At 28.1% G+C, this 16,121-nt stretch overlaps 1 protein-coding gene and 1 long non-coding RNA gene across 3 annotated transcripts in view; one reads left to right on the forward strand and one right to left on the reverse strand.

The window, feature by feature from the left end:
* The first annotated feature begins 887 nt into the window (after positions 1–887).
* LOC117165695 (phospholipid phosphatase 1) overlaps positions 888–16,121 on the forward strand; it is a 36,597-nt gene continuing 21,363 nt past the window's right edge. The window contains exons 1-2 of one of the 2 annotated variants that reach the window (XM_033349008.2): positions 888–1,112; positions 11,728–11,890. In XM_033349008.2, the coding sequence (XP_033204899.1) occupies positions 1,107–1,112; positions 11,728–11,890 (169 nt within the window). In that variant the 5' untranslated portion in view covers positions 888–1,106. Of the gene's footprint in view, positions 1,113–6,157; positions 7,227–11,727; positions 11,891–16,121 lie in introns of those variants that run through there. The other variant, XM_033349010.2, reaches the window with a different exon arrangement.
* On the reverse strand, positions 14,870–15,257 carry LOC143305188 (uncharacterized). The gene is made up of 2 exons (XR_013061937.1): positions 15,145–15,257; positions 14,870–15,065 (listed from the first exon to the last, which is right to left on the reverse strand). It is a non-coding gene; the product is annotated as an uncharacterized LOC143305188 (long non-coding RNA).

Consider the following 16,121-nt stretch of genomic DNA (forward strand, 5'->3'; position numbering starts at 1 on the left):
CCAAAAGTAGGGGAATTTAGCGCGGTTGCAGCTCGTTGAGTGCTAAGCACTCTGCTCGCGTTACAACTTCAAACAATTCCAAAACTAATTCAAATAATAGATTGAGTACTTTAATAAGATTTGCGTTTTAATGAAATTTATTTGACGGTCCTAACAATTCAACGATTCTAATAATTCTCTAATTTTTGGGTCGTAAAGCGGCTCATTTATCCCCTCGGATATGCATGACAATCTACGATTAATTTGTTACCCAATAAGACAAATTCTTACTAACTAATGCTAAGAAGCATTATTTTGTTTGTAGTATACAATATTAGGAAGCGAGTGATTTATGATTTGGCAATGTTCTTTCCCATGGTAACGAAAGTAAATACGAAATTTGAGAGTAATCACAGTTGTTACTGATTAATAATTTTAACATTTAATCAATAAATTTGTTAAATAACTTTTGTTCGTTATTTCGGTTATGCTAGTATACAGTTAAATTCGCGGTGCTAGAATTTACCCTATGATCATACAAAATATTCATGTTAGAGGGAGCCACAGGCCCTCACTAGTTCACAACAATATCGAACATATTATTTAAATACAAAATAATTGTTATGCATAAATTGAAATATTATCAAAAACAATATGATCAATTACTTTAGTATTTTTATTTTTTTATGTATTTATAAAATATGAAATGAAAGTATTAAAAATTAGCATATTAGAGTTAGTGCATTTTAATAAAAATAATGGGGTTAATATTTGCTTAGTATATCTTTCTCTTGATTTGAGTTATTTAGGTGTATGATATTTTATTATGATGTTTCATTAGTAGGATATATCTAAATTCGTGTTTCTTAAATAATTTAATCCCTCTACCACTTTAAACTCTGTAGTTGAATCATCAATGACGCTATTTAAAGCAGTGTTTGTCAGTGAGCTGTCAATGAGAGGCACTCACACTTTTAGTAGTCACATTTACATAAATTATTTGTTTTGCGTGTGTGCTGTGATCAATCCCAATATATGTTATAAATATATAGTTAATTTGCAATATTTTATGAATGATATTTTTGTAAACTATTCACTAATCCAAGAATCAATACTACACGTGGACAATGCAGGTTAGAATTTAACAATGAATATAAATTAATTAAAATTCAAGTTAATTGTTTTTATAGTTGATAGCATACCTGTTGTAGAATTATTTCTTTTTTAACATATTTCTATGCATTTATATTTACAAATTAATAGACAATAAGCCTCAGATGCAAATCCATATTTATGTCAAAAGTTTTATTCTATATTTATAAGACTTTTGATAATTTAATACAGAAATCTGAATACATTTCATATGAATATTTTATTTTTATTTTTACTTTAAGTAAAATATTTAGATAGTTTAAAAATTGATTTATAATATGTAACATATACGTATATAACATGTAAAAGCAATTTTTAGATACAGTTATTTTTCAATTTTTAATTTTAAATTATATTATATATTTAATGGATTCCTACATTATTAATATAAGAATTTGAAATAAAGAATTAATATACAAAATTGTACTAAAGATAACGTATTGTTAACGGATAACTTGCATCTTACGTGTATGCGTATACTGAATTATATATACGTATATACATGCTTATAAAAACTGACATATTAGCGATAAATTGAAGTCGTAAATTATTAATATAGATATAAGAACAATAAAGAATTATTATTTAAGAACAAACATTTCTGTTTTATTACACATAATTACTTTTAATACACAGAATGAGTCAATAAGAAGTCATTTGGAATAACTTAATTAAGGAGTCATTTGAAATAACTTAGTATTTACTAATTTTATCGAGAAATGTTTGAAATGGAAATCGTACTTTATAGAGATGACAGATCTTTAAATAGATACATTTATTTTTTTTATATCTTCTTTTATATATATTTTTATAACTTCTGAGATATCAAGGTTACCTGGAATTTTTTAATAGCATCGCATATTTTTTTAATACTGCCTTGTATACTGTTTTTTATACTTTTATACTAAAAAGACGAATTCAACGATCTCTAATAAGGTATCTTCTAGTTAATTTTGAAGTTTAAAATAAAATGAAGATTTATGGAGAAGAGTTGCTACGTGTGGGGTACTAATTTCGGTTACTCGAAGAAGAAGATATTATAATCATGTAGAAGACCACAAATTATTAGAATTTTTACAGTTTTTACGATCATACATGGTTAACAATTTCATCTATATATGTATGTATGTAAAACGGACGAAAGTAACAAAGACGATAATTTTTGTTATAATATTAAAAATCACAATTTCAATTTATTCCATTATTTGAAGTTTATATATGTATATTTGTAAAAATTTCCATGAAAATGGATCAACATTTTATAATAAACATTGACAAAAACATGTTAATTTTTATCATATTTTTAAACAAGTATTTTTTTAAATATTGTTTACGTAACTAATTTTTGTTTAGTTAAAAACAAAATTTTTACTCACGAATCATTTTTCTAAATTTAATAGTTTCCGAAATATTCCGTGAAATATGTTTATAACTTACAACTTTGGGAGCTGTTTTCATTGAAAACTGCATTATACATAGGTTTCATTAAAATCGGTGATTTATCTCGTATATATACAGGGTGCGTATAAGGTAAGCGTAAAAACCACCATAGCGTGATTTTACACCTATGGATCGGTGGAGATTTGTATAAAAAGGTACATACAAAATTGACCTTGACTTTGAAATTTAAGGTCAAATTTTTGCATTGCATCGCATTCTTTTATGCTCATTATGAGGACAAAAGGTCTTAAAGGAGCCATGAGTCGCAATTCAACCGGTCCCTTGGAAAATAATGTTAAAGTTTCACTGGTTTTTGGATTCACCTTGCTTACTATATGGTTACATTTTGCACTCTGATGCAGGGTAAATAACATCTATTGTTGCATGTTAGACATTTCAGATACACCATTAGACATCCCGTTTCTTCCTTTATTTCTTTCTTTCTTTTTGCATCTGCGTAATAGATGTGCCTGCACGTCAGCTTCCACATTCAACATATGTACATATATGGCCATCACTGTTGTTTAAATAGCTTCGGACTCATATTCCTATATTCCTACCAAGTTTCTTCCCAAGATTACACGTTGATTTTAGATGATGGAAAACACATTCAATTTGATATCTTAATTGTTCAACTCAATTGCAAACTCTATCCGACTGCGAAATGTAAATATATTATAAATAAAAAAAAATATATGTATAAAACACTTATATATATACAGGGTGGTTGGTAACTGGTGGTACAAGCGGAAAGGGAGTGATTCTACGCGAAAAAAGAAGTTGAAAATATAGAATAAAAATTTTTTTTTCAAATTTTTTTAAAAATCTGCAGTGATATCCGTTATAACGAGACGTGATAAAGTGCACGTGTACCGAGCGAAAATTCAAAGTCGATTTTCTCGAAAACAAAGCCTCAAACGAAAAATTTTTATTCTATATTTTCGACTTCTTTTTTCGCGTAGAATCACTCTCTTTCCGCTTGTTCCACCAGTTACCAACCACCCTGTATATATACACACACACACATATATATTTAGTTATTAAGTTTATGTACGCACACGCGATTGATGAGATTTTAACATCATTTTCCAAGAGAACCATTAAGTTGCGATCTATGATTCCTTTAAGACCTTTTATCTTCATGATAAGGATAAAAGTATGCGATGCAATAAAGACATTTCACCTTGAATGTCAAGGTCAAGGTCAATTTTGCTTGCATTTTTTTTTATAAATCTTCATCGATCGGGAAGTGCAGTCTTACTGTGGCGGCTTTTACATTTACTTTTTATACACTCTGCACATATGAGATATTTCTTAGAGAATTACCGTATATGTCTTGTAAAAGCCAACATTTATGTACGTTTAAGGATTTTACTAGAAATCGTTTCTTCGTATTTAAACTGAATCATTTTATTGAATTCGGAAGTAGCAAAGTATGTATTCAGAAAGGAAATGTTGAGCGATATATGTACGTAAATACTCATAGAACTTCATTAGAAGTATATATGTAATAATTAGATCTATAAAAGGTTATCTTCCACGCTAACAATGGATATGGAAGACTTTTTCATGCAATTTGTATATTATTGCCATTTGTTACTGGATTAATATATAAATTAACGATATGCATTTTTAAGACACATCTACGTACATACGGAGGATTCAGAAGCCTATCAGCGTAGGTCTATTAGCATTAAAACCGAGATAAATAAGGTTTTTACAAATTGTTGTAAAAAATGACAATTGTAGTAAAAATGCAAAAATAAATTTTTATAAAATAACATACAAATGAACTTGATCACAAGAAAAACAGAAGAAAATCGCCATGGTGTTTCAGAGGAAATTAGATTAAATGAAAAGATCGTGATTTATATCGAATGTCCATTGGAAAATTTGAATAAGTCAATGTATTATATAATTATATTATATAATATATTCGTCTGGATTATCACTTTCACTGTTATCTCCTGCACCAAGATTCATTTGATTTTCTTTTCAGGTTGATGTTCGTATTTTTTGTAATAAAATGTAATAGAGCAATGTATAAAATGAGCAAATGTAATAGAGAGATGTAATGCAATAGAGCAAACATGTACTTCTTTTTAACTTCTCTCACGGGTTTACGCTATGAATACAGTGGGTTCCGAACAACATTGAGTAAAGTCGAAGGTCTTCCTTTTGATACTGGCTTTATGTTGGTTTCATAAAATGGGAAATCATTCTACAGAGTTTCTTTATAACAAATTCTTATAAAGTTTTCGTTTCACTTACCATCGTCACAATCAGATAAATTTCGCTTATTATCAGATAAATATATATTCGGATGCAGTATCAGAGAAATGGTGACTTCCTGATAATAAAAAATGCGTACTTTTGTTTCTTTCTTTCATGATGTAAGTAAAACAGCGTACAATTATTTTTTAAACAACAAAGAACTAAACATAAAGTTGACGCGATTTTAGTCTGACTTACACTGATTGTCCTCTGTATAATTTTGTCTGATAATTCTGTGGTCAATATAAGTATTGAAAACTATTTCATACGCATGAAAGTAATTACTTAATTGATTTATCAACTGTTCCAACAATAAAGAGGTTTTTGAACTGCGTAACACATTTTTAGAGAAAGTTGGATTTACGCTGATTCGCTTCTGAACCCTCCATACATGTATACACTGGATACTACGTCAGTATTGTGAATATCAAATGGTGAATAGATTTTGACTTTCACGGGGTTCACTTTTTCAAAAAGATATGGTTAATATAAAACGTTGACGATATAATTAATACGATGATACGAGTATATTTTCTATTTTTGCTAATTCTTTTGGTCTTGAAAGTTTTCTGTTGGCGTTGGTATTGAGGAATTAAGTCTAAGACGAGAACACTATGTTTTTTGACTATTAATGAATTGTACAATAATCATATTTTCAGTATTGGTAATATTATAAGTTTTATCTCCAATTATTGTAGATGTAATTACTGCGTAATAAACATTTAAAAGTAGTAAGAAGCAATGATTTATAGAAATAAGTTTACTTACTATATAAAATAAAAAAGAAATGTACATATTATAAATATTACGTAAATTTATACTGTATAAAAATTATAGAGAGTAAGAATAAAAAATTATTGTTTTTAATTATATAGTGCAATGTATTGCTCCTTATAATTTAAAGATTTGATACAAGAATGAAATATGTATGTACATAGTTCCTAACATGATGTATTACTGATACAGCAGCGTAACAAGAATAATATACGAAAAACATTTATATTTATCAATATAAGAATATTTTATTCTATAATGATATTTCAGTTATATGACTGATCTAATACAGAGTTTCATTACTTTTCAGACAGTATGTTAAGTAATTTAATTAAAAGTCTGAATAAAATTATAACGTAGTTTACTTTTGGATCTCTTACCGTTCGTCTTGGTGGTATTATCGAAGCGTTTGTGTTAAACCGCACAGCACCACACGTGTTGAATCCTTTCATTGGTGTGTCTGTGGAGGGGACAAGAGGGTGTGTAGAACATTTAATTCGAGCTTGCGAGGGAAGTCGTTGATTGAAGACGAGGTACGCCAGTTGTGTTTCGACGCTGCTTCGAGTTGAACCAGTTACTGTTCCATATTTTCTGTAAAATGTGTCGTTACTTTTAATACGAAGGCACTTACTTTTTTAAATAAATTTCTTATCGGATTATCGTTATTCGTCGATACATATAAAATAGCGAGTTGTTTAATGCTCAATTTAATTCTTCTCAAAGTAAAGAGTGCTATTGGATGTAGTTTTTGATACTTCAAAGTTTCTTATGATTCCAGTGCTTACTTTCAATGTTAAAATATAGTCAATGATTGTAAAATAAGACGTTGAAAAGTGTCTTTAGTCTTTACAGATTGTCGTCGAAGCTTGGTTGTCTCAAAATTGAACAATGACGAAACAATCTGTTTTTTCTTCTTCTTCAATTTATGATGGCAGACTTTTACCTCATAATTTATGAAACCGTAATTTAAATAAAATATGTTAATATTAAAAGTGTTTAGTGCTAATCCTTAATTTAAATACTAACTGAGATACATTATTACCTTCAATAATTATTATTAAATTCGAAACCAGTCTAAATACTTTTCTTCTAAATTGAAAATATATTTTTTCGACTATCATCCAAAAATATTATATTACTATTATTTATATTTGTGCTTCATATAAAGGTATTTTTTTTTTAATAATTGTTCGAGGTGATTATTTTGATTATAAGAGATAACAGACAATAGAGAGGATAATTGAAGGAAATTAATGAAGTAAAATACATAAAAGATATGTTGTGAGTTTTATAAATAATTGTCAATAATTTACAAAGCATTCGAATGTTATATTTAATCGACAGTTTTTCTGTTTTATCGACTTCAATATTTCTTCATAAAACATTTGTCACGTGTTTATTATAAGCAATGTACGCATACATTGATAACGCTATTGATAACATTTTTATCGTAAAATTTATCTATTTCTTCCTCAACTGATAGAATTATTATTGAGTATCTAGTCGATACTCAAAGTATAAAGATCAGAATCTGTATGGATGTTCGAATATTTTCGTGTCCCACTAAAGGTGTTTCGTAGAAGTAGAATGTCATCTTAATAATAAAGGTTCGTATATAACAATATAAGTTTCTCAATACTTTATGCATCTAATATGATATTAAAAAAGTTAATTTTACAAAATATTCAATTTGTAAACTATATTTTCCCTTGTATTTGTTCTTTTTTTAATCTTAAATTTAGTTTTAAAAGCTAACTCTGTACCTATTTACCACCATGAGTTTATACATAAAAGAATGCAATTATTTTATATTTTGTCATAGTTTACATAAATATATCAGAATATATATAATTATCGTTTTCAAATATTGCTATACATATATTGTTACTTTATTATATAAATATATTATTCATATATATGTACGTATATAGTTGCGCACTTAAATATGTTAAATTTAAGGTTGAAGAAAATTAAAAGAAAGTTAAATGAGGATTCCGGGAAAGATAGATTTAGAATATTAATAAGACCGGTCAAATTAAGTCTAATATATCGATCAGCGTATAGTGAACTAGTATCTTTATTCGACCAAGGTTTTTCTTTCCCCCTAATTAATTTCATAGTAATAGCTGACAATGAGTTAAAAACTGCTTGTCTTCCCCTATGAATATGCGGATGTGCTACCATGTTTTTCAATCAAGTGTCATTAATCGAGGTTTTCGAAGCTTCGACCTAATTAATAGTAATAGCGCGTGACCGTATTTTAATATTATATCTTTTTTTAAATATATAGTTAAAAGAATGTTCGATTAAGAAATAGATAATCTTTTAAAAATGCAAATGCGAAAGTCAAATGTCTTATATTTTAAACTTTTTATACCGAAAAGAACGGGAAGGAAATTTATTAATGCTTTTATCAGAGTCGTAGTATAATGTTATTTAACACTAAATACGTAACACTCTATTAAAAGATTGCGATAAGAATTATTCGCACATGGTTTGCATAGCCTATATAATGCGTAGTATTAGAAATAGTAATGCATTGTAGTACTTAAATATACACGTATATGGTTTGAATGGAATTATCGTTTAATTACTTTTATGAAATCACATTTTCTTTGTGTTAGTTTTGCTTTTCTGGTTTTTGCTTTCATTTTTTCTTACTTCCGTTTAAAGAAAAAGACTGGAAGAGACAAAAGAATCGTATGAGTTTAAAGAAGTATGTATAAGGCTTGTTGAGCTCCTTAAGTAGGATTGAACAATTGAAACATGACGAACGTTTTAACCAATCTTGAGTAATATAGGATATGGAAACGAATATCAAAGTTTACTACGAAATGCATTTCTTATTCACATTAAAAGATTTTCTGTATTTATTTTTAAAAAATATTTATTTTTAACGCTGCGAAATAAAAGTAGTTATAACAATAATATGGACATTTATGTAAAGTGTAAAACATTATTATCTATAAAAAAAATTATTATTTCTCGTATTGCAATTTAAAATATTAAATGAGAAAAATCATTTTTTAAAGATTGTATGTTATAACGTATTCAGTAATATTTTATCATAATTTGTTACAAGTTTCTGTTAATATTCATTCGTCTTTTCAATGTATGATATTATATTTATAAGTAACTATAATAAGTAATTTAGTGATTAAGCTGCTATTCCAAACTTTGTAATTTCTTTCAATCATTCTGATAGCATTTCCTTTTTAAACTTTCAACACATTCTCTCTTGAAAGATAAACGAAGGATTTAGAAAAATGCACTGTGAAATATATCTTTGTTTGTTTTATAAATCAGAAACTTTTTTTTTGTTTACGATAACATACTACATACTATTGCAACACAAGCATATTAGTTACAGTAAACTTATTTAATACTGTTCTTTAGGTGCAAGAAATATGATTTTGTAATGTTGTTGGTTATTTGACATTTAGAAAACTTATTCTTTGTTATTTTATATACGTATACACATATGTATTTATCTTTATACGTATAAACGTATCTTATTCTAAAGTCAGAGATATCGTTATGTATTTTCACATATTTGATGCGGATTATTTTTTCGTAGATTTGAACTTATTTATGATTTAAGTTATTTCAAATATTTATATTTGGTTATAAAAAATTAAGGAATTTTTATTCGATATTAGATTTTGATTAGAATAGATAGAAAGTATGTCAAGGGCAGGCAAGTGATATTAAAACGTCAGTTCTGGTTAGTTGCTAGTGTTGTACTTATTATTCATAGTAATTTAACATTGTTTCAACGTTTCTTATTAATTACTTGTTATTTTATCAATAAAGTAGGTGTTCTTAACTGAATATTGTTATAGTTATTTTATTAGAGTCAAGTGGTAATTGTTGTAATTTGTATTTAAATTAGTGGCTATAAGAATAAGAAATATTGTTTTGACGATTCTGTAACTGATACGTATTAAATACAACCATGCAAATTAGTATTTAAGTTAGATGATGAATAAAATATATGCAATTGAATTTAAATTAATGTACATCTGATAATCAACTTCTAGTACAACTGATAAAAATAAATTAAAAGGGATTGTTCGATACGTTGATGTCAAAATTAAAATTATCAATTCGAATAAATAATATCTTCTGGGCATTAACAATTCTTTAATCTTATCTGTATAATTCCTAATAAAAAGAAGGAAAGGAAGTTCAGAACATCTCTTCTTCACTTTCAACGCTCTTTACTAATTAATTATCTACATAAGAATATTTAGCTTTTCATAAATTACATTTACATTAGCTTACAATAAGTAACTATAAGGAGCTTTACATTAGTCTTTAAAAGTATCTATAAGGTAGTAGAAAAATAATTATTGGAAAACTGCTAATCTTTGGAAATTAAAATATTAAGAATTTTATACGCATTAGTTTTTGTTTTTACGATAATAACACATGTTGAATTTCTATTTGCATCGAATGTTTAGTTTAATTTTGTTTGAAGGACATAGCTGATTTTACTCCCGTATCCTCATTATTAGGGTAGTGTTACATCTTTTTCAGGTTTTTTTTTTAGTGGAAAGGAGATTTCTTGAGGAGCAAAATCTATTCCTAAAAATAGAGAAAGTTTTAAAATGTCAATTTTATATTGAAGTTCTTAAATGACGACATATTTTTGACAGTAGAAGCTGCCTGCCATGTTTATTAACTCATAATTTTGTCAGATTTTTCGGAATGGTGCGTCACAGTTAAAAAAATTGAATATTACTATTTTTTACCTTCCTGTGTATGGAAAAGTGACCTATTTATATAATTGATATAATATGCGTATCATACGAGTATTACATGCAATTCTCAATAGCTTTGTTTTTATTAAATGAGTGAATTTTAAAATGTCATTCCTTTTGCAAAATCTTCAATGTTAAGTAAGTAAATCCTGCGATCCACGATGACACCTATGAAGATTAGTAAAAGTTAGACATTATACGATTCACTCATCTAATAAAAACAGAACTAGCTAGAATTGCATTATTGCTGCGATAATTTACTAACTATATGTATGGAACATATTATTGGACCTGCTGAGATACTTTGCGAAATCTTCAATGTTGAGCAAGTAATTTCTATGATTAATTATGACGCACCATCCCGGGAAAGTTGACAAAATTATGAGTTAATAAACATGACAAGCAGGTTCTACTGTAGAGGTATAAATGTCGTCATTTAACAACTGCAATAAAAAATTGACATTTTAAAACTTCCCCTATTTTTTAAGAATGAGTTTTTCATTCAAAAGATCTACAAAAATTCCCAGATATGTAACACTATAGCTATAATCAGAAAAGAAATCAAACAGTAACACTATAAATCATACTTAGGTCAATAACCCTAATAATAGGGGTAGGAGGTTAAAACTTTGTCGAAATGGTTTTCCTAGGAAGCTGTTTCAATCGATGCATCACAAGTTTAATTTGGTTTAGTGGAACTTTCATATTTGCCTATGCCTTTTGTGAAATGTTTAATTTGAAATAAGAAATAGATACATGCCCGTTTAAAACTCATTAAAGATGAAAAGATTCCTAACTATATGTTATTAAGTAGATATTTATGTATAAAATTTTATCTTTATTAGATTACGATAAAATCAAAGTTAATTAATTTACTATCAGTGATTTCGAGTATGTACAATATCAGAGATTTGATTTAGATTCTAGATAATCCCATTCGTTTTTGTATTCAACATTATACATCTATACATACGTAGATGATACTAGAAATATAATATTACTTAAAATGATACGGCAGTGAAGATAAATGAATAACATTGCTTTGATATCATACTCAGATTGATCGTAAATGAAGAACTTTTATTCTATATTCGCATATAAAATAATCTTCCAGATTGTATATTTCTGTCTCTTTGAGAATTAAGAAATGAAATATTTGATCCGATTTTGTTATTGCTGATTTTCGTTTTATTTTGAACCACAGAATCTTCTTGATTTCATTCGTACCACGAATTTAGGCACACGGTATAAAAATTCCCTAAATTTATATGTATTTTGTAATTGTGGATAAAGTACTATCTGTACGAATCTTTATACATATTTTTACTAAATGTTTTTTTTTCAGAGATCAACGGAACAGTTGACTCATTGCAGTACGGCGACGTTGGAGGAAATCCTGGATAATTCGGACGGAGTAACGACACGAACTGTCTCCGAGAAGATCATGAGTATCTGTAAAAATACTATACGTTGGGTGCTCTTTCTGGATATATTACTTGCTTTATCAGGTTTGAATTTATTTCTCTTTCTTTTTTCTTAATTGTTACATTTATCGTGCAATTATCATGTAACATCATTAAGACATACCATTCAATTTATTTCTTTTTCTTCCAACTACATACATATAATAATAATATTCTTCTAAATGTAATCAATTTACATTTCCGCAATTTCATTGATTCGATATGTGCTAACTTTATTAATTAGATCCTTAAAAAATTACTATGTAGTCTATTTACACGAAAATATGGAATGCTAAAGTCATGATTGCTTTTCCTTCATTTTTTGTGCTGTATAAGGGAATGCATATATGCATGTATAATATATAAAGATCTTTAATTTTATTTTAGTGCGAAAAATATAAGTACATATATGTCATGTCTAAAAAATATTAAAACGATATCAAACGAATAACCATCAATATTTATAATATGTATAAACTTTATGTTAGGTATACATGTTATATTTATATCCATTAATTTAGTACATTTTTTCGATCATTATGAGGAAGTAACTCACTTGTTAATTAAAGCGACAATTAGCTATACGGAAGAGCATGTCATTCATTGCTTCTAAACAGAACTTATGAATAGTAAATGAGAAACTATTAAAATGGTTTTGTTCTACTTCCACATTTCTTCTTTTGGAGAAAACAGGAGACGAATAGGAACACTTCCCATTGATTCCTCTTCTATAAAGGCAACTTAAAAAATTATAATTAAATAATTGCTATAATCCTTAAAAGAAACTAATTTTTCCCAAAAATGATAAAATCTAATTGATTATTTTAGTTGAGCCGTTAATAATCCATTATAATGAACAAAAACATTTATTTTTCACCGAGAGAGAAGACAATTTTTTAATTAATTTGATATTTCAGTGTATCGTTATGATTTATTACTACAATTTTACTTTTTTCAAGATATTATATATTACTAATGTCATAAGAATATCGCATATACTAAAACGCTAGATATACTAAAAAATAAACCATTTACGACAAGGAGATACCAGGTATAAGTCTTTTTGACATTTGTATATTTAATAACAGTTGGTATTGAAGATACATATTAAGTACGTTAACTAACTAAATGCACGCTAGGAGCGAATCGTGCATGCAATGAGAGTTGGCTGGAAAACCACAAACCATGTAATACAATACTGTATGACTCGACCGTCTGCTTAGAATTTTTCCGGGCGTGTCGCACTAAATAACTTGGTGCACTGGTACACACGCGTACGGTGAAACGTCAATGAACTGTGTTGTGACAAAATAAATTGCATTACTGTACAAAAGAACATAAAATTCTATGTTATCCTACTAATTAGGGCACATTTCATGTTAAATGAGTTTCAAGAGCTAAAATTAAAAAAAGGAAGGAGAAAGTATCATTTACTAAAGAATTATCACAGAGTAATAAGGAATAATAATTACTCTTAGACCTCTTATGAAGGTCGGAGATAAAAATGTCATTAAGCGTCATTAAATAACATTGTTGTTAAGTACTGTTATTTAAATATAAATTCGATAATCTTTAAAACGATACTTCTTTCCCAACATCAATTCACAGCGTTTCATATCGAATCCACCATTTCATAAAATTAAGATTATTGTCTTGTAAAATTTTTGGATCATTATTTTCTTGAAGTATCTAATTTTCACATAAATTATTAATATCATTACCCCCCTAGGGCGCCCTACTCCCAAACACGTATAATAATAATTAGCCTCATGTCCACTTTACATGACTCAGCGTTTATACTGAACCAACGCCATTTATGGCCATTCCTCCCCAAACCATATCTAATTAATTTATCACTTTCTTTATCCACATAGAGTGGATTTGATACGTCTTAGACAAAATTTCCCCTTATTCGACATTGTATATAAGATTTTCCATGTGATTCAAAACGACTAAATCTTGATTCATTAGTGAAAATTTCCACTATTTTCTTATCCATTTTGCGCATGGTTCATCTTATTATCTTAAATTCATTTAGGAGACGATATATTATGTAATTATTAATTTTCACATTAAACTTTGATCAAAGTTTGAAATGAATGATTACGATTCTCCTGGACTAATATTCTTCAGAGAAGCGATGTAACATATGATACACTTATTCTAAGTACATAGATCTATTAGAACATTTTATTTTCAGAACTATTTTGTCGGTCTATGATATCAATATATTCAGCTATTTAATAAAATTTCATTTCTATCAGCTTATTCTGAATTCGAAAATTGCTCTTTGCCGTTCATCTGTAATAAGCTGTCGTTCACCTATTTTTATCATTAACATGTATAGACTATGGAATACTTTGAGATTCTTGGCACGTAGTAGTCAAGGAAAGCGTTAAGAAAATTTTGTTACACTTTCTCGTTGCTACTAGCTCATGTTTTGGTAAAAATTATCTACGTATCTTGAGGTGTTTAGGTGAAATTATTATAATAATTACTCCTCTATATAAACTCCTCTATATTACTCCTCTATATAGTATATACTATGTACATATATTTAAATTGAAAATGATCGTATATCGATTTTAAATAAAAATAGTTCGATTTAGAAACTAGGGTTTGTTAATCGATCTTTTTGCACACGAATAAAATTAGTTCAAGTTATACACTTATCAGCAATTACTATTGCAAACGTTCAATGAATTCCATGTGACAGTTTTCTGCTTTCACAGGGGAATATTTAAATCTTTTTCAAATTATTGCTTATGAAGATTTCAATATCAACATATTTTGTAAAAAAGAATTATATAATTTTATCATTTTTATTTATTAAGTATTTCACAATGTGTTTAACAACGTATTATATATACATATATACATATGTACATATGCAGGATGTAGCATCTAGTTCCATCATCATCTAAAATATTTCCTACAAAAATTGCGTAGTTTTGTAGTGGCAAGTGGATAGTAAAAATATTTGTATAGCGTTGTAGAAGATTGACGTGATGAAACGATCAAATCTGTTTTTCTTTTTTTTTTCAAAGAATATTGCGTTTCGTTTAGCTGTAAAGTTTCTGCAACACTAAGTACTGCAAGGTTAACAAAGGTCGTATAACGAAGTTTTCTACTTAACTTGCTGTGGCACTGCTTCAGAAGTGACGTTTCGTTTCATCTTCGATTCTTGAGATAGTTCACTTATTTTTGAACACGTCCTAACCTGTAAGTGGTAAGGATATTTCTGATTACGTGTAAACATGCAAAAGAAATGTTGAAATACTCGTCATTGATATCAATACGTTTTAAATATCACTGAGTCATGGAAGAATTAATGCAGCAGCTTGGATGCAGTTGTCGATGAGAGATTAAAAACCAAGCAATCAAGCATCCAAGCTCGGTGGCTCGAATCTCGAAAGCTGTCGGCATTATAGGGACCGTCGAACAGAATGAATTTCGAGCAAATTGTTAAATTATCAATGGTTCGCCTATGTCAGATCAGTCAGAAAGTTTGTCATGTAAACTCGTGCATATGATTCAACATATCATTTCATTTGTCGCCCGCACCTTTGCGTCGCGTCATTCGTGTTTCGTGGTCGCTGTGATCAAGTGCGTATAGCGTACATACAACCTTGTATGTATGTATATTTTGTTGAACGGTTAAACCCAGTGCAGTGTCTCTGGCAACTGGTCGATAGTGTGTAACAGCTTTTACTTGCAATTAACAGTATTACCTCAGCCAGCAGCATCAAAAGTTAAACAGAAAATTTTGTTTTCGCTGACCTTGAAATACTTAGATTATAGGTGGTCGAGTTTGTCTATTACTTACAAGTAAACAAAATATAACATTCTATTTAAGAAAACAAAATCGACCTTTTTATCTCATTAACCGTTTGTAACGCATAATAAAACTATTTTTACTATATATCGGCTTCTACAAAGTTATAGAACTTTTATAGGAAATCTTTTTTTCAAATTTTATTTCACAATGGAAATATTCCAGATGATACACTCTGTAGGTAACAATAATTTATTGAATGTCTCTGTGAATATTGGTGGCAAGTGTTATACTTCAGTACTATTGAAAATGTCATGATGGCATTGAGATATTCAATAAATTACCATTTCAATAAATTTCCCGAAAAAAGAAGAAAAGGCGTCACAAAAGGATGGAAATACATTCATACTAAAATATCTGCAACAATCTAAATATAATTCTATTAAATTGAATAATCTCTGCTAGATTAAACAATTTTCATATGAAAATATTTTGTGTATT

The sequence above is a fragment of the Bombus vancouverensis genome, chromosome 3 (genome assembly GCF_051014615.1).
Source record: "Bombus vancouverensis nearcticus chromosome 3, iyBomVanc1_principal, whole genome shotgun sequence".
NCBI lineage: Eukaryota > Metazoa > Arthropoda > Insecta > Hymenoptera > Apidae > Bombus > Bombus vancouverensis.